The 27,578-nt window shown below is 43.7% G+C and overlaps 1 protein-coding gene across 3 annotated transcripts; it reads right to left on the bottom strand.

The window, feature by feature from the left end:
- Positions 1–27: 27 nt before the first annotated feature.
- On the bottom strand, positions 28–26,391 carry CAPN10 (calpain 10). 3 transcript variants are annotated; one of them, XR_014471766.1, is made up of 13 exons: positions 25,774–26,391; positions 25,552–25,683; positions 24,945–25,141; positions 23,566–23,768; positions 21,229–21,370; positions 17,505–17,671; positions 14,595–14,854; positions 8,260–8,462; positions 7,564–7,810; positions 7,109–7,296; positions 3,819–3,864; positions 1,597–1,736; positions 28–987 (listed from the first exon to the last, which is right to left on the bottom strand). XR_014471766.1 is itself a non-coding variant. In XM_083177435.1 (12 exons), the coding sequence occupies exons 1-12, from the start codon at positions 25,960–25,962 to the stop codon at positions 1,710–1,712; spliced, it is 2,001 nt and encodes a 666-aa protein (XP_083033561.1). In that variant the 5' UTR covers positions 25,963–26,391; the 3' UTR covers positions 1,017–1,709. The 3 variants fall into 3 exon arrangements, 2 of the variants coding, with proteins under 2 accessions (XP_083033561.1, XP_083033562.1); XM_083177435.1 differs by lacking the exon at positions 28–987 and having other exon boundaries at positions 1,017–1,736; XM_083177436.1 differs by lacking the exon at positions 28–987 and having other exon boundaries at positions 1,355–1,736; positions 23,566–23,753; positions 25,774–26,385.
- Between the last annotated feature and the right edge of the window lie 1,187 nt (positions 26,392–27,578).

The raw sequence follows: 27,578 nt of genomic DNA, 5'->3' as shown, positions 1-27,578 counted from the left end.
GCATATCTTTACCAACCCTGAGACATACCTGTTAATACAACACTACACCAGTGCGATACGAGTAGGCCACCGATTTTAATAAACACACCTATCCTTCCCCTGTATTCACGGTTCAATGTTACATGTGTGTTTTGTCATATTTCGCTAAGTTTTAACAACATCAATAAAGGTTATATTTTATTCATTTAAGGACCTTTGAGGTGCACCCGTTAAGGACATTCTTTTCTTTCCTCTCTCTCATTAAAGTGGTCATGGGGGAGGGAGTGACCCCCATGCAGAAAGGGAAGTGGGCGGGAATCAGACGCTGCTTCTCATATATGTGGCTATGAAATGTCTGCAGACATGGCCAGGCAGCAGCAGGTCTGTGCGATGTGTGTGGCTTATTAGTTCTATGGTCGCCGGCAGTGTTAACTGAAATATCGATGTCTCATTCAGACACATTGTTATTTACGTGTACACCTTAAATTTCCTCCCCCTCAGTGCCGGCGCTCGTTGGCAGCTGGCTAATGCTGCCTAATGGCAGCACCGGCCCTGGGTGTGTATAACGCTGGGCGTGTTCCCTACTTCAGGGCGGGGGGCCTGTCAATCACCCATGTAACTCCACCCAGCATTATACACACAGGGGATGATTGGTAGATAGAGATATCTCTATCTATCCATCCATACACACACACACACACACACACACACACACGTTTTGTGGTGGTTCGACACTCCAGCTCAAAAAACAAATTCCCAGGTGCCCTACGAGTCCAATAAACAATAAAGTTGTATGCAAACAGCAGCACTCAGTGGGGTTTTCAAAAAAGGTGTATTTCAATAGATGTAAGGGTGGTTAAACCAGCGCTGAGTGTAGGAATTCAACCATCCAGTATGTAATCCTTTATCTGAATATAAGGAATATAATACCCAAGACTAAAGTCCATAAGTGTCCGGACTGCAGCAACCTTCACAAACAAATCCTCAAGGATCCAATGAGGCGGATATCTAGGCAGAAAAACATAAGAAGGTGCGCTTCATGGTGCATCAAAAGAGTTTTAATGGGTTAAAAATATTTAGCCAGGAAGAGCAAGGCAAATGCTCATACCAAAGTTAAAACAGGGTGGACTGGATACCACATGACATGACCTATATCAACCAAGGCTAGGCAGCTGGGCAATCCTGGTCGCGAAGAACTGAGTACCTCATGTGCATCCCCCGCTGGATTGCGGGCAGACACCTGAAGGAGAGCGGGATCGGGCAGAAGGTCCGCAGGAGCAGCCAGCCAGTGAGTGCGGATAGCCATGCACTGACGCGTTTCGACTTCCCAGTGACGAAACGCGTCAGGTCGTGGCTATCCGCACTCACTGGCTAGCCTTGGTTGATATGTCATGTCAAGTGGTATCCAGTCCACCCTGTTTTAACTTTGGTACGAGTTTGTATTGGATAATGTTAAAGTTAGAATAATTATGAATACCACAGAATTATAACAAAATATACAATTTATTTAATTTTAAGGTCACAAAACAGATTGACAAGAGTCTAGATATATATGGTACAAGTTTAAAACAGAACCAGTCTCAATATCATTTATACAGTATTCATTTTAGTGCGTACCGTTTGCCTCACTTATATCCATTATGTTGTCTAATAAAGGGCCTGAAAACAGGTTTTACTGTAATACTGCTGGCCTGGTGCTAACACTGCCTGGTCAGATCCATATCTTGTTGTTACTTCATCACCGCTATAACAGAAACCTAAAAAAAAAACAAAAAAACAGATCGTTTATAAAACCGCAAGCACTTACTGTAGTTACAAACTTTAATAAACGTATTAAAGTCATTATGTAAAGGCCTTGCTAAGACTGCTAAAAATAAGTACACATGAGGAAAGCAGATCAAAATATGGTACAGCATCTATAGTAATGACTAGATACTTATCCCAAATAGAAACAGCACCTTCTATGCAGCTGGCAATGTGCATGTACCTATACCACAACTGCTCCAGTATCTGCACAAACGCTTTTTAGCCTAGGCTTTAAGTCTAGGATTTCAGGTTTCAATACCTAATCTATAGAATACAATATGTGTGCATATTTCGGTACTTGTTTCCTAGCACGGCCACAATCGCGGCCATAGGGGGTAATTTTTAGTGGCCTGCGATGCCCCCGATTTTTCCATTGAAATGCATTGAAAACAGTGAAAATCGGGTCGGTCGCGTCGTGTGCGGCTAAAAATGCTTAAATGGTCCACACGCGATGGCCGCGATTTCCCCATAGGGAACAATGTTAAATGGGTCAATTTACCCAAATCATCATAGGGAAGAATGGTAAATGGGCCAGAAACCCCAAAAAACCCCCCTGACCAGTGAAATGTCCCCCCAAAAGTAGTTTACGCCACCCCGCGATCAACGTGAACCTGAAGCGTGGCGAGCGCAGCGAGCCCGCGAGGGGCGGCGGTACGCGTCCTCCGACCTTTTCATACCCCCACTATCCACGTCGGCGTGGAGAATAGAATAGTGTGGCGAGCGCAGCAAACCCAAAGCGTGGCGAGCCCCGCGAGGGGACGCGGATACCTTCACAGGTAAACGCGTCCCTTCGCGGGCTTCACAGGTGTCCGCGTCACCATGAACACCTGGGAAGCCCGCGAGGGGACGCGGATAACTGTGAAGGTATCCGCGTCCCCTCACGGGGCTCGCTGCGCTCGCCACACTATTCTATTCTCAACTCCACGCCGACATGGATAGTAGGGGTATGAAAAGGTCGGAGGACGCGTACCGCCGCCCCTCGCGGGCTCGCTGCGCTCGCCACGCTTCGGGTTCACGTTGATCGCGGGGTGGCGTCTAGTACTTTTGGGGGGACATTTTAAAGTTCAGGGGTGTTTTTGGCCCATTTACCATTGTTCCCTATGATAATTTGGGTAAATTGATCCATTTCACATTGTTTCCTATGGGAAATCGGGGTCATCGCGGGTAAATTGAGGCATTTAACATTGTTCTCTATGGGGAAATCGCGTCTGGCCCATTGCGGCCCCCTTTTTAGTGCATGCGATGCCCGCGATGGCCCCGATTTTACCCCCGATGCCCGCGATTATGATCGTTGTGGCCGTGCTAGGAAACAAGTACCCATATTTCTTTCTGTATTCTATGGGATAGATCCTATTAATTGCAAAGGGTGCGAGGTGATCCTGATTTTGCATCCTTCGCAAATTTGCACAAAAGTGTGCACTACAGCCCCGTATACACGGTGCGATTCTAGCAATAATCATCGGGGATATGGCTGCTGAGCGACCATATCCCCGTGCAAACAAGGCGACTGTTGCCGGGAGCGTGCTATCGTGACCAGCCCTGCAATGGTCGAAGGAGCCGCATGAGGGGACCTGGTGCACCAATACGGTGTCCATGTAGACTGTGTCGACATTTGTGGGGGGAAAAATGTGAGAAAACCATGTCGACATTGCCCACGCCGGCCTAAGTCCATGTTGACCTTTTCAGGTGCCGACCTAAACCAATGCTGTGTCGATCCTATGACCCATATCCCCCATAATAGGGGTCGACCCCTATGTATTTGTTTATTGTATTACAGTGTGATATTCAATCCTGTATGCAATATGGCTCACTAGAGTATTTTCTACACCACAAAGCCTGGTTGAAGGTCTTTCCTTGCATGTATGATTGGAGGCACGTAATCCCCCTATAGGCATGCTGCTACTTTCACACATGCCTATGGATATCTCCCTAAAGGGGACATTTTTGTACAGTGCAGATTTGCAATTGATTTTTCTTTGTAAGACTCTTGTCTTTACTTGGACAGGGGAGCAGCAATATAATCATTTTCTCACCTCTTTTAGCATTTGTCCAAGAGTCTCCTGGCTCTGGATCGGAATCCTTTGAAAACAGAAAGAACGGGCATCAATACACAAGCAGATGTGAGCACTATCAAGTGTATGATGCATAGACATTGTTATACCTGGTTACACACTGGTTCCTGTTGATAGATCTATAGTGCCTAGATAAACAGTCAAGAGGTTTACCCCAAAAGGTGACAAGGTTGACATGAGGTATTTTTTTTTCTTTCTTTAACCGGCTTGTTCTAACTTCACAATCCGTGTCGGCATAAAAGGAGAATAGTGTGCCAAGCGTAGCGAGGCCCCAAACCTGAGACATGGTACACTAATTGCGGGTCCATGACACAAAGGGCAGTATTCAAATGTTTTTCACCAGAATTTCAGCTCCCTATCCCCAGAGTGGTGAGCTAAAACGCGCAAATGCTTTACTAAACCTTACCATAAAGAGCACAATATACCCCAAAAATACATAATTGGAATATCGCCCTAGGATCTCCCGTCATTGTAGACAATCGAATAGCACCCAAAAAGTGAAAACCTCATGTCTACCCTTTCATGGGTCTATCTTCACATGTCAACATTTTGACCCTGCCGACCCTTTGGGGTAGAACTACTGACTGTCTATGTAGACATTGTCTATCTAATAATCCAGGACCATTACACATTGGTGTAAAAATGCAAGTAGAAACTGCAAGGCCAAAACACATGTAAATGCTCTGGGTTTGATAAGTAATTCTCATGCAATATACTGGAAACATCTACATACATTTCTACAGAATACAAGCAGCGCTTAACTTTTCCTATACATTTCAATGAGAATCAATGAGAAAACCCCATTTTAAACAAATAAACCATTGACGTGAACTGGATAAGGTCCTGATTCAGAGTATCATAGCACATCGGACCAAAACCACGTCTCACCACAGATGGGGCGGATATAATGGGTGAAATTTAATAGGATGAAAGATTCAGAAAGAAAGTATTGGTAAGAAAGCTCCATTTTTTTTTTTAAAAGCGGCAATCATTTCCACTGGTAATACCAGCAGATGAGCGCCGATGATGCAGGAGCATGCATCAGCGCTCACCGGTGGGTGGCTTTTTAGCTGAAAGCAGCTCAATCCATAAAACTGAGCTGCTCTCAGATCAAAATCACCCAGTGTGTATGGGCCTTTAAGCTGTGTACACAGTCATATTGTCATTAGCCAATATCTTACAAAGTGATTTTGGCTAGATGCACTGGAGATTTTGACTATGGTCAAACTCAGTGATGGCTAACCTTGACACTCCAGCTGTTGTTGAACTAAACATCCCAGCATGCCCTGCATCAGTTTTAACCTGACCAAATAGAAAAACTGTAGCAGGGCATGCTGGGATGTGTAGTTCAAGCAAAATCTCACTGTGTTGTATGGCCCCGCTAAAGCTGTGTACACTTAGTGCAATTTTGGCTATGGTCTATTTTGACTATTCGATTTCCCGTTCAGAATCCCGACGCCGGAATCCCGACAGCCGAAATGCCGACAAGGGGAGGACGTGGATCACCCCCCCCCCCCCCTTGCGGGCTCGCTGCGCTCGCCACGCAGCGGGCCCGGTGCCTCGCTGCGCTCGGCACACTAATTTATTCTCCCTCCAGGGGTGTCGTGGACACCCACGGAGGGAGAAAGTGTCGGCATTTCGGCGGTCGGGATTCCGGCGTCGGGATTCTGAACGCTGGGATCCCGACCGCTGGGATGGTAACTGCATCCCAATAGAACAGTGGTGTCAAACTCATGGCCCTTCAGCGGTTGTGGAACGTCCCAGCATGCCCTGCTACAGATTTTATATAATGGATTGCTTAAACTGTGGCAGGGCATGCTGGGACGTGGAGTTCCACAACAGCTGTAGGGCCATGAGTTTCACCCCACTGGAATAGAATGATTGTCAAATGCTCCCATACAAAAGATTGGACATATAAATATTTTGTTGTGTACCCAGCTTTAATTGCAGAGTAAAAATAAAGCCTTCAAACATTTGTTGGCTACATGTAAAAGCAGCTAGTATTTAACATGCACAGAATCAAATAACCCACCAAATATAAATCTCTGTGCACATGCTATATCTGCCCCACCTGCAGTACTACAGTTTTACCCACATGTGTGATTTTTTTGCAGGTTTGCATAAGGCCAGGAGCGATCTCCATTAAATAAATGAGCAGCAGGTCTTGCCAATTCCTGAACCAGTATTAGACAATAACTACAGCTTAGGGTCCTTACGCTCAGCAAACAAAAGGTATGGCAACAATTTGCCACCTCAGATTATTACTAAAATAAATTATTATAATAAAACGGTTATTAAAATATAAAAAAAACCAGTCCATAAATTTGTTCAGCAATGAATCATCTAAATATATTACAAAGTGGGGAATGTTCTCGTAGAGCCCAATTCAGATTTGTAGAAAAATCTGATGGTTTACAAAAAACTGTGATTGTGGGGAAACTGTGCAGAATGAGTCAGGCATGATCACTCGCAGTCCCCGCTTAGCTGCAGCTTGATAGACATGCTTCCATGTTTGACAAGGGAACCGGGAGCGGCAAATTGGAATATTCTACAATATAGGGGTGTGTCTCACTTTGTAGGTGTACCAAGCCCAGGGTCTGTGTGGTTGGACACAGACTTCTTGGACCTAGCTGTCCAGTTCCAATTACAAATCTGTAAACCCCAGCTTACAGATGTTAGCAATGATGACCCGATGCAGCAGTTGGATTGCAAATGCTGGTCTATTTCCTATAGATGCCTCTTCCAGCATTACCATAGTTGTACCGTTACTGCGCAGCTGCTTCCCAGTGGCTGGGCAATACCGTACATTCTGCAATCAGGCCCATAGCCTTAACAGTCCAATAACGGAGCCTTTCAGTCCATCCTTAACAGGGCACTGACATTGTGTGCTACTGATACTTAGTTTTTGCAAAAATATTTTGGAGTTAATGAAATTCTAGAGAAAACATTCTGGTGCACAATTTTGGGAATGATGTCAGTGGCCACGGACCGTAACATCACGCCTAGGGGCGACGGCAACAGGAAATAATCCATTCTGTACTTGTGAAGAACGGATTTCCTCCATAACAGATGGGAAAGTAGTGGGGTGTGCCTGACGTATGGGATACAATCTGGTCAGGTCATATCCAATATGTTCTTGCTAGGCAAGTGGTTAGAACCAGAGTGACTAATAGACCTGAAAGCTATGGAGAGTCTATGACAGAATAATACTGTGAGGCTCTTGCTGACAGGAAGCAACATGCTACACTTACCGGTCAATCTTGGTAGCAACAGTTACAGAAAAGTCACACTCCTGGTCAGGTAGGTAAGTAGAAGGCACAACAACATATTGCCCAGGAGAAAGGTCACAGATCTTGGACACTTCCTGCGAATGGCTATGTGGAACACAGCTGGCACATGGTTCTTGTGCAAGTGGGGAGCAGCTGCTGTCATGTTGGACCTAGTTGCAGACACAATATAAACATAAATAAAAAGGAGTATACTGTAGGTGATTACATTCTGAATTGAAAAATAAAAAAATTGAGTTACATTTTTATCTACACATTCCACGATCTAGAAATCCACTAGTCAAGAAATATATCTAGAAGAAAGCTCATGGTGGAAATTCTTTCTGATTTGTCTGGATCTGGTTCATTTTGTTTAAGTATAGTAGTCTAGTAATTGACTATTATCCATATACTGTAACTTTTATAAATACATCACTCACCAAGTACACATGGAACCCAATTGCGTGATACTGGTTTTCTGGACAATTCTGCCGCAAAGTCACCTTCACCATTTGGACTTTCGTGGGCACACAAAAAGGAATTGTTGGGTTGAGGTGATAAGAAGGAAAATTCCTGCTGCCTCCTGCATTGCTACCCTTCTTCCACTGCCCCTTCAGCTCCTGGGTCTCCCATATTCCTTGCATCGCATTTTCATTGGTCCTTACCACAGGTTTGGTGGTTACCTGACTGCATTCAATAAATATAGAACATTACAATAAAACCTCACTATAAGGGCGATTCATTGGTGGACACAGTGAAAAAATCTTTTGACAATCCTTGATATAAAAAAATAAAAGATTATATTGCCTATGTAAGGTAAACATTACAAGTCATTATGTTGAATAAAAATGTTTGCTTGACAATATTCACACCTACATCGACAAATTCACTTCCCACTCAAAGGGTTAAATGATGTGTTCGATTAACAGACAGGGCAGCATTGTTAATATGTAAGCATAACAATTTTAAGGATAAAACACAAAATACCTATTTAGCAAAAACCTAGCAACACAGACATCCAACCAGCCAGAAATGAGAGATTAGCATGCACTTGTAATATGAATGTTTGTTGTGTTTAACAAATGTTTCAATGCCAGTGGTGATTGTGGATGCAGTAATGGTGTGTAATGTGTCACCTGAGCATTATGGGGCCACTAGACAGGACACGTAGTAAGAAATCCCCCTCTGTATCCTTGTGAAATGTGCTGGGGATAAGCAGGTAATATCCTGGCGATAAATCACAGCGAAAATGCAGCTGTCGGTCATAGCAGTGTGATGCACTTCCAGCAACAGGGGGTGATAAAATGGTCTTCTGTAGGTTAAATCGCCGTTTTTCAACCTAGGGACAGGACATAAAAAAGGAAGCAGACATGTTTGAACTATTATGACATCAGCAGGTAAATGAAATTAGTTCAATCTTCAAACAAGCAGTTGTTAAATTGATATTTTAGCAGACATTGTAGGTTGATGTGTTAAGTATCGGTGAGTGTTATATACACTGGGCAAATGAAAAAAATAAATCTAAAAACCCTGCAAAGTAATTTTAAAAAGCAGTATATATATATATATATATATATATATATATATATATATATATATATATATATATATATATATATATATATATATATATATATATATATATATATATATATATATATATATATATATATACATATATATATATACATACACACACACACACACACTCACATATATACACTCGAATATAAGTCGACCCGAATATAAGCCGAGGCACCTAAATTTTACAACAAAAAACTGGGAAAGCTTATTGACCCAAGTGGGACCCTCACTCGAGTATAAGCTGAGGGGGGCTTTTTCAGCATAAAAAATGGTCTGAAAAAGTAGGCTTACACACACACACACATATTTATACATATACATATACACACACACACACACACACACACACATAATGAGGATGCAATGAGCAGATTTGTTGAAGACAGCACGCACCAACATGCAGCTTGGTTGACGCAAGTAGTCTACAAAGGGATGGAACGTTACAATGTTCAGGACAAGGGGTTTAAGCAATAATTGCGAGATTACATTGAAATTAAAGCGGTCTGGAAACTGCTTGCCGCTTTAATTTTAGCTGGCATCATGCCAAAGTCCCACTGCTTAGCAGGCATACTAAAACAATACACATTTTCTGTACAAAAAAAGAGAAATGCTGACCAGCAACAAGTTTTCAGCATAACACAGATCGGTACTTGTTTCCTAGCACGGCGCCCATCGCATACCATACTTAGTGGTGTGCGATGCGATGCAATGCGATATTCATGTTAAATTAACAGGAGTGCTTGTACAATGAAATATCGCATAGTATTGCATGCCAGCAAATGGCATGCAATGCGATTTTTTATTGTACAAGCACCCTGATGGGTGCTTACAATTGCGATTCGATTTTTAATTGATAGCACCCATCAGGGTGCTTGTACAATGTTAAATGCTCCCCCATTGGCAACGCCACTCCCACTATCAACGCCAACCCGAAGCATGGCAAGCGCAGCGAGGGGCGGCGGTATGCGTCCTCTGACTTTTTCATACCCCCAGTATCCACGGCGGCGTGTAGTTGACTTTAGATAGAGCCCGAAGCATGGCGAGCCCCGCGAGGGGACACAGATTACTTTACATGTATTCCGCGTCCCCTCGCGGGGCTTGCTGCGCTAGCCACGCTTCGGATTGGCGTTGATAGTGGGGGTGGCGTTGACAATGGGGTTGCATTTAACATTGTACAAGCACCCTGATGGGTGCTATCAATTAAAAATCTAATCGCATCGCATGCCTCTATATTGCATGCAATGCGATTGTATAAGATGTACTACGATCAAAATATTGGGCGCCGTGCTAGGAAACAAGTACCCACAGATCATTACAAATGAACAAATTGTTCAATGGGCAGGGCCCCCCTTTTATTAAGCTTAAGTTTTGTGCATGGGAGTAGGGTAGTGCTGCAGCTTCACATATCTGCCAGTTGACAATAATTAATGGTGCTGGGCATCGGGAGCCAAGGCACACTGACTGCACAAGTGTGCAGTGCATTACTGGGAGTTGACCAAGTCCCATGACACTTTGCACAAAAAGTCAGAGGATGAGAGGCTTGTGGTGAGCTCTGATTGGTGGGGCTTATAACACATCCTTACATTTGAACTTGCCTCCTAGTTTATGTGAACTAGTCAGTGACATTATACATATGTATGATCTACATGCAAGGCTTGGTTTCTAATATTGCCACTTGCTTTTATCTGCTATTTTAGCAGCTCTTTGGTCCTTAAGTTTATACTGCCTTTATGTGTTTTTCAGTGTAATATTCACCCGTGTAGCTTGCAGCCAGTAATGACAAGAGGGCTGCACCCTGTCTAAAGTGACCCAGGCCAATACTGACAGTTACCAGTAGCACACACAGGGGGGTACACAGAAACCCACCCAGTAAGTGCTTAACAGTAGACACTGTCTGCAGCTCTGATCTAAGTACCACTAGAGAGCTGCCATCAGGGTCACTGCTTAGTGCAGTACTGCCAGGTGCCACTAGATGCCCCCATCTCTATTTGTGATGTACCATCTGCCATCACAAGCTGAAAGCTGAAGGCTGCAGCTCAAAGGCAGGAGCAGGCAGCATATGGGAGAGACCTCCTGACTCAGGGAGATTCCAGAAGAAGGGGCGGTACTTGTGAGTTATCCGGGCGCCCGATTTCAAAATCGGGTCGGATCGGGACATCGCATCGCATGCGACCATCGGATGCGATGCGATGACCCGATTTTTCCATAGGAATCAATGTTAAAATGGACTGAGTCCATTTTAACATGGAATTCAATGGGAAAAAGGGGTCCTTTTCATACCCCTACTATCCAAGTGGGCATGGAGTTGGATATAAACCTGTGGCGAGCGTAGCGAGCCACCGAGCCCGAAGCGTGGCGAGCGTAGCGAGCCCCGCGAGGGGACACGGAATACCGTCCCCTCGCGGGGCTCGCTTCGCTCGCCACGCTTCGGGCTCGGTGGCTCGCTACGCTCGCCACAGGTTTATATCCAACTCCATGCCCACTTGGATAGTAGGGGTATGAAAAGGACCCCTTTTTCCATAGGAATCATTTTAACATTGATTCCTATGGAAAAATCGGGTCATCGCATCCGATGGTCGCATGCGATGCGATGCGATATCGCATCGCATCGCATCTGATTGTATGCCTTAACTTAAGGCATACAATCAAAAAATCGGGCGCCCGGATAACTCACAAGTACCGAAGGGGCAGTATCTAGGATTGTAACAGAGGTAGTAAGCTTGAGGGTCTGTCTACGTGGGTGTAAAAACTGGACTGTAAGGTCAGAAATGGTGTAACCATTACTTAGCCTAATCCTAACCCCCATACCCCAATGCCTAAACCTAACACTTCGCTAGCAGCCTAACCCTCCCTGCTAGTGTGTAAACCTTGTACCCCACAGCCTAACCCTAGCCACCTCCGCCCCACAGCCTAACCCTCACATCCCTTCTCAGCCTAACACTACCCCTCCCAGCATACTTGCACTTGGGATGCTAGGAGAGAGGGAGAGATCCTCCTCTTTAGAAATCCTGGGTGAGATTTAATAGGATGAGAGATTCAGAATGTGAGAGATTTGGTGAGAAATCTCCAGGTTTTTTTAAAGCGGCAGTCATTTACACAGCAAAATCAAACTGGGTTTGCAGTGTAAATGATTGCCGCTTTAAAAAACCTGGAGATTTCTCCCCAAATCTTTCACTTTCTGAATCTCTCATCCTATTAAATCTCACCCCCTGCGTTTGCACCTGAGGTACCAGGAATTTGACATAGCCCAGATGACTGCACTGAACAGAAATACTGGCCAGATCCCCAAAATATCATGGATGACTTACACAGTAAAGAGAGGCTTGGAAAAACTTCTAAATACCAGATTAACCGCACTGTGGATAAAAACTGGCAAGGCTGCAGGCTCCTAAATAACACAGGTAAAAGGGTGCAAGGGAGCCATTATTGTACTGCTTTTAAAGTAGGTGTCAGAGAATAAAAGCTGAAATATATTTCCAGCCTCCATTGATTGTAAAAGTAGAGTACTAACAAACAGATTTCATGGAGACTAATTCATTCTTTGACAAGCCCACCATACAGGCTATAACACACACAACTAGTTTCAGGGAGATTATTGTTGGTAATATAGATTTGCATAATGCCCCATTGAGAGGGCGTTTTATGCTCCTCCCAAAGGGCGGGTCTAGATCCTTATATGGAGAGATTGTAAAAAGAGATTGTGAACGTGGCACCTAAAAGCATATGTACTCTATATCTGAGAGGAATCTTTTATTAGGACTTATATCCAAATGTAGATGAGCCCCAAAGCAGTTAATAAGAGCTACTATACTTACTAAAGTGCTGGGAAATGGCGTTGATGATTGAATGTAAATGTATCTATCGCTCATTCCTTTTCCCCCCAAAATGTAAGAGTGTAATGTGGGCTAGGTGAAATTAGGGAGATTGCTAGACTAATGAGGGAGAATTCTGCTGTTTCAGGGAGTATCCTGCAGAATGCAGGAGGGTAGGCAACTATGGTATAACAAGGCATAAACCTTTGAGTACCAACATCAGACAATAAAAATAAGGTACTTGTGTATTATCACGGCGCCCATCACATCGCATACCACTAAATAAGGTATGCGATTTTCGCGTCAAAACGGAAAAATTTACAAATAAATATTGCATCGCATGCCTGATGGGTGCATACAATGTTAAATGCCCCCCCCCCCCCATTGTCAACGCGACCCCCACTATGAACGCCAACCCGAAGCATGGCGAGTGCAGCGAGCCCGTGAGGGGCGGCAGTACGCGCTCTCCGACCTTTTCATTCCCCCACTATCCAAGTCGGCGTAGAGTTGACGCGGAATACATGTGAAGTCACGCTTTGGGGTTGGTGGCTTGCCACACTATATAGAATCAACTCCATGCTGACGTGGATAGTGGGGGTATGAAAAGGTTGGAGGACGCATACAGCTGCGCTCGCCATGCTTCGGGTTGGGGTTGATAGTGGGGGTGGCGTTGACAATGGGGGTGCATTTAACATTGATAGCACCCATCAGGGTGCTTGTACAATTAACAATCGGATCGCATGCGATGTACTAAGATCTACATCGTGGGTGCCGTGATAATACACAAGTACCAAAAATAATTACAGGACCCCAGGAAGTTACTGCAGAAGGCCATGACATCACATGTGTAGTCAGCAGACAGCACATACATGGCAGCATTGTGGAGGAATCAAGTGATGTGAGAAGTCTGAAGTAACAGACTCCTTAAAATCACTGACAGATTAGAAAAGTCATCAGCCTGATGGTCAGCAACATTGAAGCGCGACCCCATGCTGAGAGGACCGGGACCCACTTTGGCGTCAGGACCCACAGTTTGAGAACCGCTGATCTAAATCAATGCTATCTGTTGGATAGCTGCTATTCACTTAGACCAATTATTTGTCTAAGTGATGCAATGCAACAGGAAAAGCCTTGAACAGCCAATGAACACAGGTCTAGAAACCAGTGAAACTCTGGACTCAGCTGTAGCAATCAAGCAGGATTACTCCTGGTCTACACATCCAATCGGTTACCAGGCGATTAACTAAAGCCACGAGAGCTAACCTCAGGAGAAGCTGCTGAACCTTGCTTCTCCTGGATTCTAACTAAATATTACCACAACTAATTTTACTTCTATAATAACACCTATACTAAAACAAAAAGCATAAAATGTTTAAGTCAAAGGGCCCCTGTGAGTTCACACACTTTACATAGTTTTCCCTTTCAGTAGTAGAACATACACATATCTTTACCACTTCTCTATTGAAATCCTTCTCTCAATATGAGGATACATCAGACTGTCACAAGATTGATGGTTTAAAATCATATTTGGTATGTTTTGTAGACATTGTAATATCGACACATACATCATGTACCCCTGTCTGTCTGCCCCTCCCCTTTAGAATGTAAGCTCTCATGGTCAGGGCCCTCTTCCCTCATGTGGTGTCCTACCGCGCTGATAAGTATTTATTTACTTACAGTCTCTTATATAGGGCAGCATATTCCGTTGCGCTTTACAATTGGAAAACATAGGGCCTGATTCACTACTGCTTGCTAAGCAGCGGTCGCCTGGCCAAATGAGGATGGCATCTTGCACGGGCATTGTGGCTCATATGCATATGCAGTACACCGATAGTTGTCCGCTGTGCAAATTCAAAGCTATGCGATCAAGTCTGAAATGTTCCCAATATCCTAGTAGCTTCTGAACTACATGTAGCATGTAATATAAGAGTTTGATTAACTTATCCAATATGGTGAGAACTAGCACATATTGGTAATGAATAAATGACAAAATATGTATACATGTAATCTTATCTGGGGTCTGTAATTCACAAAGCATTTGCTGTTATGTAAGTGATGTTTATTCTCACACTTACCTTCCAGACATGGAGTCCGACAGCGTACAGAGCAGTACTGTTTGCGCTCACTTTTCTTGACCAACTGCTGTGCAAGGATCTGATGGCTCCAGTTCCACTCCGTTGCCTTTGCAGAAGTGCTAAATACACTTCACTTTGCTTCCTAATGTGCAACCAAAACTTTGGGTTATCAGGAAAGCTGGCATTGTTACGTGATCCACCTGCGTTCTGTCCCTTAAGCCAAGAACCATAAATCTGTTGAGAGTGAAGCAGAGGGCAGCCTATGGAATATTAAAATACAAAAGAAAAATGAGTGAACACACTGTTGCATCCATTCCATGATTCGGCAAGTGTTTGCTAAAACCAGTGCGAATAAAGATATATAAAAATGCCTGTCATTGTTATCAGTCTGGTCACAAGAGCTAGTAATACAACATACACAGATAGACTGTAACCTAGTCAAGGTTGATAGACAAATAATGCAATAAAAGAAATATGCATAATTAGTTATTTGGATAGCAGGATGCCAAGTGTCCCAATTCCCTAATGCCAGTCTGCACTTTCTATATACCGGAGAGGAGGACCCCAGAAACTTTGTTTAAAGCAGTGGTCCTCAAGTAAACTCCCCCCCCCCCCCCCCAAACAGTGCAGGTCTCCACACAGAATCCCAGTGGAAATAATTTGTTCCACCTATGATCTTTTAAAATGTGTCAGTGAATGATGAATGCATCTGTGCACCTGCGGGGTGACCTGGAAAATGTGCACTGTTGGGGGTACTTGAGAACAGAGGTTGAAAACCACTGGTTTGAACTATAAGATATCATGTTGGTACCCAGTAATCTGAAAAGGGAGAAGTTTGGATAGTGGTGGTATGAAGGGGTTTAGAAATTAAATAGGAACTTCTAATTCCACATATTTAGAGTACCGCATCCAATGTGGTTGCATGTTACATGACGTTTGTAAAACAAACAGACATTTGTATTAAGGAGCAGTTTAGAATAAGATTGTTTCACCTTATTGAGGCATTTTACTGACATGATTCAGAATTGCACAGGTTTTTTACCTTGCGATCCCGATGTGCGCCCCGGACAGCACAAATCGAAACCCAGATAGACAGGGCCGCAATTACTATATAGTGCAAATCTAATGCAGATTGTATGAATTGTATGTTAATAGTACAGAGATAGCAAAGATTGTATAGCACTTGAATCTTAAGTCGAATAGCAAGGGAATCTCACCGTGTGTACACACCATATGTATGATTAACAAGCGGTTTTCATTATGGATCTATATATTATTATGACAGTAATTGTATGGGCACGAAAATTTTTACTGGCTAAATGTTTATTCAACCGCTCTGATTTTCAAAAAAACTCCAGAATATATGGTGTAGGCATCAGTTTTATGAAGGCAATTTTGCAGCAAAGATAAAAAAAAAATTCTGTGAGGGATGTCCCTGTGCAGCAATATTTATATATGGATGTTAACTAATTAGTAATCACATAATCTTGCATATCCGAGTGACCAATACCAGGCAGGAAAAGCTCTCGTTATGCCCTTCAGCATAAACCTATTATTCATTGGCTAACCGTGTGCATTAGTTCAAGTCTTAATTTTATGTTGGAAATCATTAAGGACATTATGAGGCCAATTTGTTCGGTTCTGAATTTGGGCCTGTGTCCGTTGGTGTTTTTTTACTGTGTATGCGCCAATATGTGCATGTTTAGGGGCGGGCAGGGGACCGAAAGCAGGTCGATGCATGCTTGGGGCAGGTGGCTGATGTAACATGACGTCAGCATGCTCCCTTTTCGGTGATCTGCGGCGGAAATAAAAGTCAGTTTAGATTTACTTTTATTACCAAGTTGAAGAGGGTCAGGCAGGTGACATCTCATTAGAAGAAAAGCCTCCTGCATGTCACTGCGATCTCAGTACTGCAACCAACGTCACAAGCTGGGATCAAACATGGCCAGCTGAGCTTACCGGACAAGGTGGAATGCTCCAGATAATCATTGAATTCTTCCCAATGGGTACCTCTTAATAGAGTGCCTGATTCAGACTTGGCCACAAGTCTGGGGCATCACACAGATTCACATTTGTCAGGAATGCAGAACGGGCCTTGCGATCTTGCCCACACTTCACCTCTGCCTGGTTCATAGGCAGAGGAGTTGAGAGGGTGGGGTGCAGCCGATGGAGGCCTGTGGTAAAGGTTATTCAGCTGATTGAGAGAAGCGGGGCTCTGAAGCCAGGAAGTCTGCATTGCTCGTCCCTCTTAGAAAATGGTTGAAACATCCTCCCTTTTATGGAAAGACAGACGCTTAATCTTGTGGTTTCTCAATTACTTTACTATGAGGAGTGTCTGTGGTGCATTTGGTGGATTATGATCTCATAAAACAGGAAGACCAAGGTTAGTCATATCATATAAACTAATGTGACAAGGATCACATGGACAAGGTAAAAGTACAACAGTGTTCTTTATTTCTCCACAGCAGTCAGGTTATTCATAGGGATAGAGCAAATCAGCATACAAGTAATCAGCAGCACAGTTCACAAACGTCTCACAAGTTTGGTACAGCGTTCCAATGGCCACTATCTTAGCCCACACTCCCAGCCTATCACCTGGGCACTGGCCCACCCTGAACCCAATTGAAAGACAGCTCACAGGTGCAACGGAGCTTGACAGAGTTGATTCCTGAGCTGCAACCAAAAGCTGGACCAGTGTACAGTAACTGCTGTAGTGTGAAAAGAAAATAAGTCACTCTACAGCAGTTATTAACCCTATCACACTAGAAAATGATGTATTCACAATATTATTGGTTTTGATTATCGGTTCCAATAACATACTACACTAGTAGCATCTTCTTATGTGTATATCTTTGTTATTAGTCATTTTAGTTGCAAACCATTTTCTACACTAGAAATACCTTCACTCACCAGTCCAAAAACTTTGTATGTGTTTTTTCTCATTCATTGGAAATGCCACAGTAACCTCATTAAACTCGCGCAAGAATTCTTCTTTTTCCACCCAGAATTCTCCATCCTGGATTTGAGACTGAAGCCAAGAACTTTTAGTCTGATCCATTAAAGTCCATCTTTCACCACTGAGAATAGAGATAAGAAGGGTTGGATTTGTGGACTTTGGTTATTATCAAATGTTCTATGTTAAATAATTCAAAATAATTGCAACACATCAACTTTCATGTTGTTCTAGTACCGCAATTGATGGAAAAAGAACACATGAGAAAAAAAAATCACTAACAATTTAAATCTGAAAAACAATACTGCAGCATCCAGTCAGAGTGGTCAGTAAATAAATGAGGAACTGATCCTGCGTCTAGTCTTTGGGTCGGTGGCAATGCAAGGAACTCCCAGCTCATTTGGTCTGGTCTACATCAGTGGTCATATGAGGTTGTCTCTTTTAAGGGCAATAAATTATTGGAAAAAAAGGAACACAGTGATCGTAGAAAATGCTCCCAGCTGGGCAATACATCCTGAGACATCTGCAATCCCCATCTACCCACTCTGGTATGTTCCCATTGTCCAAACTACACCGTCTCCTTTTATGGGAGAGATCCCTGTAACTGTGCCTGCAGGGCAAGCCCTGGGTACCGGTGAACTAGGCATTTGCCTAGGGTGACAAGATGCACAAGGGTTACCACCCACCAAACATAATGCTGTACAAACTGGAAATACAATAGACTGTTCAAATTCTGGACAGACAGTCCCCAGTGCAGTATCAAGGACCCATCACGACGTCTCATCCCACCAGACTACCCCAATGACAAAGAGTGAAAGCTGAAGAGTGAAGAAGACTATGGCGCTGTTGCTGGTGAGAACCATAGATAGATATAAAATCATTTATGCCTGGTGCTGTGGGTACATGTAAAAATCTGAGGATGTATCTCATGTATCCATACATAGACACCCTTTTAATAGTCAAGGTGGTGATGGAAATGAAGAATGTTGAACTGTATTAATGATCTGTATGCTGTAACAGTTTAATAAAGTAGAAATGAAAAGTACATGGAAGTGAAATGCAAAAATAAAACCAAACCACCAAATAATAAGGAACATGGGTGTAATAGAAGTGGCAAACATTATGGGATAAATGCCTGGCATCCTAAAGAACCCCTCTAGTAAATTGAAGTGCAGCAACTCGTCATGGCAGATTCCACAAGTAGACGGAAGACCACTATACAGAGGAAACCCATGCCGTTTCCATAGCCTTCCACAGTTCCCGGATATTTGTATGTAGAGGATCCCAGGTGCAAATGGACCTCTCAACACGTCCTATTAAACCTCAACTAGGCTCATGTTGAGCAAATGTGATGGCAACATCATTAGGCGGAGTTGTCCAGAATGCTCCTGAAACCAATTCTGGACATCTTGGGACAGATCACATGGTGCATTAACCTGCTGAAATATTCCATTGTTGTGTGGTGGCAGGTACATGAAGTCCATGAAGGGCTGCACATTTCACCAAGCACTACAACATAGCAGTTACTGGTCAATGTCATGTTTAGAAAGAACAGAGGGGCAGATTTATTAAGCTCGGTGAAGTGATAAGTTGTCTGGTTTTTATCACCGTCCAATCAGCTCCTATCTGTGAAGTTACAGGCTTGGTTTGAAAAATGAGAGATAGGAGCCGATTGGCAGGTGATAAAAACCAGACACTTTATCACTTCACCAAGCTTAATAAATCTACCCCAGAATACCTTATCCATGAAATGTGAACACACCCCACACCATTATGGAACAACCAGCAACCTCCATAGTGCATTGTTGACAGCACAATACCATTTCATTGTAATATGAAGTAAATCTGTGTTTTCATTTTTTAACCCACTTAACCCCTTTGCTCATATACAGGGCCAGTTTAAGGGGTGAGAGCCCCTAAAAATGTACAATATAACATGCTGGCAATGTTATTAAAAAAAAAAATATATATATATATATATATATATATATATATATATATATATTATATAATATTATAAATATAATCCAGTTGTCCATATAGTCCCAGTTGTTCAAAGCCATCTTTTTTGTGCTGGTCATTTAGATGTATTGCATATCCTTTCATTATGGCTGCAGAATTAGAGAGACCTTTTTATTAATTACTACTATTTAAAAATTACACTTTAATGTGCCTCAGACCTCCCACTGGCCACTTACGTGCCATCAGTCCCCTCCATATGCTCTTTTTTAGAAACTTTATCTGAGTAAGAAACTATTTTGATTACTGTCACTGCCTCACCCTTCCTGGATCCGGTGAGTGTATTCATAAATATATTGTGGACCTGGCCATATACATCAACTATGGTCCTGAAGACACACCAACAGTGCAGGTTTTAGTGATAGCCACAGATGGTTAAATCAAAACTCAGGTACTAATTAAGTCACCTGTGCTCAAGTCTGGAAATGACTAAAGCCTGCACGGATAAGGTGCATACACACCCTACGATTTTTTGACCAATATCGTTCATTTTGGCCCTTCTGAACGATATTGATCAACATATTGCTGTGTGTTTGCTATGAACGATGATGGATGTACCCCCTGGTTATTCATCAAGGTTGTTCGTCAACTGTGCAGGAGCTCAATTTCGGATATCTTTCAGAAAAAGCTATAGAGTCTATCTAGATCGTTCGTCATTCATCCCATCATTCAGAGTGTATGCACCACATCTTTCATCCAGGGCACTGGGGAAGTTCAAAGGAAATTGGTCATCAATTTCTTTCAGTGCATATATCATCAGTGTGTACGCCGCACCTCTAGTGTGCCTTGAGGACAGAGGTTAGGAATGCCTGCACTAGATTATATTTTAACTCCAGGATAGAGGAAGGAGCGCAAGTGTTATTTCTCCCCAGGGACTGAAATGTCTACGTATGGCTCAGGTAATCACAGAGAGCACGTGTTCTATTGAAGATAGAATGTTGCCCATAGCAACCAATCAGAATCTACTTCTTATTTATTTATCTATCACCTTCTAGAAGAGAATACGTCAAATCTGATTGGTTGCCCATAGCAACATCCCATTTTCAGTAGAACCCCCTTAGTCCGCGAGCAGTTTAGGTTGCAACAGTGGACCAGATGGCAGACACAGGTACTGTATTTAGGAATATTAAAGAGAATATAAAAGGTAGATGTTTAGTCCTCACCATCATGCAGCAAAAATAACTAGTTGGCTTCAATTTTAGAAAACAATCTAGTTTACAGTTCATGCCTTATCATGTGCTAACTGTATACCAGAATATACATAGGAAGATGCAGTGACATCGCTAACGAAGTGCTGGCAGTGTAACCCACACAGCCCTGTTTCCAGGGATGCTGGGCACACCCCTCAGAGTGACAAATCCTTTTCTATTAGGTTACGCCCCCATTTTGGTTGGTGATAATGCAGATTGTGCACCAGGTGTCACCACACCCTCTGGCAGGTCTGGAAAGATGCAGCTATGAACAGTGCATGGAAAACACAATGTTTAAGTTACCATGCATTTTCTATTTAAAAAAGTAAATAATTGTGTGAATAGGCCCAAGCAATATGTTTGTCACATTGATTCTTGATTATTATTATGCAAAGCATGCTAAATATTATATCAGAAGAACACTTTCTGGCTTTTCTAACAAGCAAGTTTGAACTTCGTAATTACCACTCACCCCTTCGCCCAGGATCTTTCCCTGCAGCTTCGGCCCCAGGGATTATGCACACGAAGTACAAGAAGCTCTTTGCCACACATTGTAACTGCACGTTGGAGGTCTGTGATTGTGAAGGCATGAAATTCACCTAAATCTTCAGCACCTATAATACATATAATCCATTATATAGGACAATTAAAATATCATCAATATAAAATATGTATATGGAAATTGCATATATAAGTAACGTCCACACAAAGGAATGGGTGTGGTATTTGGTCCCGACAGTCATTAGCCCAACGTCGGGATCCTGACTGGCCGGACTCAGACAGCGGGGCAAGTGCAACAAAGCCCCTTGCGGGCTCGCCAACTATTCTATTCTCCCTCTATGGGGGTCGTGGACCCCCACGAGGGAGAATAGCCGGTGGCAGTCTGGACCCCGAGTGTCGGGGTTTTCACTGTTGGGGTCCCGACTGTCGGGAAACTGTCCAGCACCCCAAAGGAATTTGAATACAACATAAAAAAGTGTGTCCTCAGAATAGGGTGGGACAGAGGGCCTTATTCTAGTTCACCATTTCTGACAAAATCCTTCTTAGATGGACAAAACCATGTGCATTGCAGGGGGGCAGATGTAAAGTGTGCAGAGAGAATTAGATTTGGGTGAGTTATTTTGTTTCTGTGCAGGGTAAATACTGGCTGCTTTATTTTTCACTGCAATATAGATCTCACTTTGAAGTAATCCCCACCCAAATCTAATTCTCTCTGCACAAGTAACATCTGCCCCACCTGCAGTGCACATGGTTTTGTCCATCTAAGAAGGATTTTGTCAGAAAGAGTGAACTAGAATAAGGCCCATAGTGTGGCCATCGATGAAGCAGGGAGGCAGAAATCATAGAGTAAAATGGAACAGCAGCAGGCAGAGGAGGATTGGGAGAGTCAGAGTGTGTGGCAGACCAGCACATAGACAAGCGGCAGTCCTTATCAGAAGGGCAGGAAGTCTGTGGTTACTATATACCCATATATAATTATACATACAGACAAGAGGCCTTATTCTAGTTCACTCTTAGAGGCAAATTCCTTCTCAGATGGACAAAACCATGTGCACTGCAGGTGGGGCAGATGTAACAGGTGAGAGAGAATTAGATTTGGGAGAGTTATTTTGTTTCTGTGCAGGGAAAATACTGACTGCTTTATTTCTACACTGCAATATAGATCTCACTTTGAAGAAAAATCCCACCCAAATCTAATTCTATCTGCACATGTTATATCTGCCCCACCTGCAGTGCACATGGTTTTGTCCATCTAAGAAGGAATTTGCCTCTAGAGTGAACTAGAATAAGGCCCAAGGTCTCTCACACTGAAACAGCTGAAAGTAATGTGGCTCCAGTCCAATTTGTACCGATAGGTCATGCGCACTTCCTGATTTTATGTGCCCTGTACAAATGCGCTAATTAAAGAAATATAATATTTTTTGATAAAAGTGATTGTTTTCACTTTAACTATTATCACTTTCGAAACATTTCATGATTAATGATAACTAGTAACATGGTTATATGTAGCAACCAGTGCTTACAGAATATGTTTCAACATTCCTTTCAAACCCTGCTTTTTCTTTGGAGCTTAAAGACTAAATTATAAACCACAGACATCCATACATGAACATTAACAGCAGCCCTGTAATAGGGCGCCAATAACGCACCCTGTGCTTCACCCACCACAGTGGATAGCACTGCGTGCAAGCATTTCTATTACATTAACCTCAGTTCAGATCATCATTAAGACCGCACCAATGGAAATAGAGGTCAATGTCCTGGCTGTCGGATACTCTGCGGAATGGTGAAAAACAGCTGTGAATTGGACAATCCGCAAAAGTTTTCAGCCTGCAATAATTGGATAAATCCCCTGGATAAATGTTAATGATATTTATGGAGTCCATACATATTGTTTGCACTACCACGAGGGCACATTGGCAGTTGTCTCACTGGCATTTTGGGATTTCTTCATCCAGATCATCAGTTAGAACTTACAGTATACTAGGTTAGACTTTTTAGTTGTTTTTTTTTTTTTTTATTTATTTATATAAAAACTATTTTAATTAAATGTGAACATGTATCTTTAATTTCTGGCAAATAGCTGTCAAGGAAATATCACAACACATTGCATATTTTTCTGAATGCTAACTTCATGTACTATTACACAACATGGTTTACATTTACATATATAAAAACAAACAATTACAGTGATAAGAAAATCTAAAGATAATAACAGTTGATTTGAACGGTTTATTTTAATCTGCTGTAGGAAGGTTAGGAGGACCTGGGTGGGTGAATGGTTTCCTTTTCTGTAAAAGCTTCTTACCTTCTTTACGTTGGAGGACAGAACAGCTCATTGCACATCTTGCCTTCAATTCCAACATCCTGCAGAGTACTTTTTCCCCAACACTCTCCTCCACATCAAAAGACCATCGCTCCACCAAACTCCCTGTCAGATCCACCAAAGCATCAACCACCTGACCAGCCCAGAGAGCCTCATAGCAGCCATTTAACCTGCATGATGGACACATAAAATGTAGAAAAAAAAATCTATTTGTTTCTAATCAAGTGTAAAACCACACTGCAGAGAACAACACAACGTTATTAATTTGTAATATAGGCCTGTGTTTCTGAAATTCAATTTCCAAGACACTCACAAGAGAAATTGGGGCATTTAACAAGAGATAAATCCAAGGGTGATAAGGAGAGATAAACACCCAGCCAATCACTTGCTAACTGCCATGTTACAGGCTGTGTTTGAAAAAAGTCAGTAAGGAGCTGATTGGCTGGACATTTCTCTCCTTATCACCCTTGCATGTATCTCTTGTTATAGCTGTGTACACAGCGGCAATAGGGGCTGAAATCGCTGGAAATATGGTTGCAGGCGACCATATTGCCAGTGATGGGAGTGTGCCCCAGCGTTAAATCGCCGGGTGCACGTTCCCATTTTCAGCCCCCTTCTAATCGCTGGTGGCAGGAGCTTGCTCCTGCCACCAGCTGATTACCTCTGCGGCACCGCCCGGCAGAGGTTCCCTTTCATCAGCGACCATCTCTGGTCGCTGATGAAAAGGAGAAAATGAGCAATATATCTCCCCCGTGTGTACGGGGCTTTAGGCTTAATACATCTGACCCATAATTAGAATCAGCAAGATGATTGCTGAATAGTGTATGTATATATAAACAAAACTGCAGCAGCTTTTTTTATGAAAGTTTTCAACACTATATTATTTTCATTTTTGCAGGATGCGTAATATTATATACATCAATAAACCTTCCCTTGATATATATTTACATGCATTTGTGAAGGAAAGGAATTGAACTCTGCTTTTGGCGGTTGCTGTGAGAATTAATTTGATAATACACTAGAAAGGACTACTGTATTGTGACCAATTTGTCCATGCCCTATGACAGTGGTTCCCACACATCGGAACAAGTGTCAAGCAGCCCATACACGCTGCTATGAGGGCGTGCTTTCTGTGCTGTACTAGCAGGGATCACATTGCATTGCTGTGAATGCAATGCGATGCAATGTGATGAAACCTAAGTACAAAAAGTATGTGCAAGCACATACTTTTTGTACTGTGCGATGAGGTGCCGCGGGAGTGCGCACCTCAAAGCACACATCAGAACAGCACGCACAGCAGCGTGTATGGGCAGCATCAGTCCTATTTGCAGAAATAAGGGAGGAACTTTAAAAATACATACTTAGCATAGGCCTTTTCCAGGAGCGGAAGCCAAAACGCTCCCTCATCTTGACAATGAGAGAAGCAAAGCTTGTCGCCCAAGCAAGGCAAACGGTCATCAATGGTCACCTCCATCCAGCACCCAAATCTCCAAAACCGGCAGGTGAAGCAACCCGAGTACCCAAGATCATTCCAGGTGCACTGACCAGTAGGAAAAACCTTAAGGTAAAAATAAACATAATAAACTTTAGAAGCCAATGATAGCCAAAGGTTATACAACACACACAGGATGCATAACAGAGTAGCAAAATAATGTTATTTCTAGCACAAAAGTGTATAAAGTGAAATGGAGGAAGGGTGCCAATACTGGATCCCTCAATAATAGTTCAGGAATATCACAAGAGGGATTGTTTTAAGGTTAAGGATGCATATGTTGTTACTTGACTGCACTTTAGGACTAGTAATCAGAAAATTTAAAGTAACCCTAGTTAGGAAAAAGAATGTGAATGAGTCTTTAATACGGTCAATGGTGCTAGGATAAGGGTTGTACACAAGGATGTTCCCCTTTGGGATGTGGGAACAGCTAGATGTGGTTTGGGTTACTTGGGACATGCATTATTAGTGCTTACATTATGGAGAAGCTCCTCGGATTGCTGCAGGGCAGAGCAGGCACAGATAAACCAGCAGTCGCCCAGTACCCCCTGCTTTCCCAAACCATGTCTTGGATTTTCTGGGAACAGATGTGGAGATGTACAAATCTCCTAGGGGAAACAAAGCCAGATCTGTGTTACTATGGGAAGGAGAAACAACATACTGTATGAAACAACGACGCCTCAGTGAGCTGCTCCCACCTGGGGTCTGCGCCATGTAATGCGGTCACAAAGCGACGATAGCGGGGTGTCCCCTGCACCGACTAATGAGGTGACCCTGGCAGGGAACTCCGAGTCTACGAAGAGCCCGGAGGTGGGGGGCGGCATGTTACCTGCTGCTTCCCGAGCACATGGAGAGAACATAAGGAGCGGCAGGCACTGGGGGGGCATAGCGTAGGACCGCCGCCATCATGTTCGTTGTCTATGGCATTGGGGTCGCCCGGCGCTGTGCTCGCAGCAACACCCAGCCTAGCCTAAACTGAGAAAACACAGCAACGGCAACTCCGATACCCATCAGTACCGGGCCGGGACAGATCACATCGAGAACAGAGGAACACACTGGAAATTATCCCGCAGCCGCCCAATCACAGCGCTCCATATGCACACAGCTGACAGCAGGGAAGACAGTCAGTCTACTATTTGCTGATCCCACCGCGGCCCCGGATTGGCTGCTGCACCACTGTCCTCACCTCCGCTCCCCTTCCCTAGTATCTGCTTGCTATAAAGCAGCAGCCACAGCAGCTCAGGCCGCAGGTGCTAGATTCAAGTTGGCTAAAGTATCTATTGCTGTCACTCGTGATCCGCTGTTCGTGATGGGGAGGGGAGGACTGAGCAGCACTCGGGGGACAACATGGTCAGGCGGCGGTTGCAGAAGGGTGTTACAACACAAGTGACAGCAGCGCTCATACAGTAAAGCCCTGTACGCACAAGGCGACAGGAGCTTTATGCTGAGAGATCAGACGTTTTCTCGGTACTTGTTTCCTAGCACGGCGCCCGTCGTGTGTCATCGCATACCTTAAGTTAAGGTATGCGATGGTCGCGACAGACGCGATTTTAGGGCTATTTTTAGCCTTTAAAAATCGCGTCCATCGCATGCCTTGAGGTATGCGAGGCGACCGACGCGATTTAACATTGAATGCTTTATATTCAATGTTAAATTCCTATGTAAAATCGGGTCCATTGTATGCATTATAATGGCATACAATGCGACCAATGCGATGGACCCAATTTTTACATAGGGAACAATGTTAAATGGCCCAATGGACCCGATTTTTTATTGTATACCCATCCTGATGGGTAAATTGTATGTAAAATGCCCCCCATCATTAACGCCACCCCACGATGAACGCCAACCCGAAGCGTGGCGAGCGTAGCGACCACCCCTCCGACCTTTTCATACCCCCACTATCCACGTCAGCGCGGAGTTGATTTTATATAGTGTGGCGAGCCACCGAGCCCGAAGCGTGGCGAGCCCCGCGTAATACCTGTGAAGTTATGCGCATCCGCTCGCCACGCTTCGGACTCGGTGGCTCGCTGCACTTGCCACACTATATAAAATCAACTCCACGCCGACGTGGATAATGGGGGTATGCAAAGGTCGGAGGACGCGTATTAGCCACCCCAATATCAACGGCAACACGAAGCTTGGCGAGCGCAGCAAGCCCGCGAGGGGCGGCGGTACGCGTCCTCCGACCTTTTCATACCCCCACTATCCACATCGGCGTGGAGTTGATTTTATATAGCGAGCCACCGAGCCCGAAGCGTGGCGAGGGGACGTGGATACCTTCACAGCTATACGCGTCCCCTCGCGGGCTTCACAGGTATCCGCGTGCGCTCGCCACGCTTCGGGCTCGGTGGCTCGCTGCGCTCGCCACACTATATTAAATCAACTCCACACCGACGTGGATAGTGGGGGAATGAAAAGGTCAGAGGACGCGTACCGCCGCCCCTCGCGGGCTCGCCACGCTTCGGGCGTTGATAGTGGGGTGGCGTTAACAATGGGGGGC

Source organism: Crinia signifera, chromosome 3 (genome assembly GCF_055691185.1).
Source record: "Crinia signifera chromosome 3, ASM5569118v1, whole genome shotgun sequence".
Classification (NCBI taxonomy): Eukaryota; Metazoa; Chordata; class Amphibia; order Anura; family Myobatrachidae; genus Crinia; species Crinia signifera.
The sequence above is the reverse complement of the archived record's forward strand: the minus strand, read 5'-3'. Positions and strand labels throughout refer to the sequence as shown.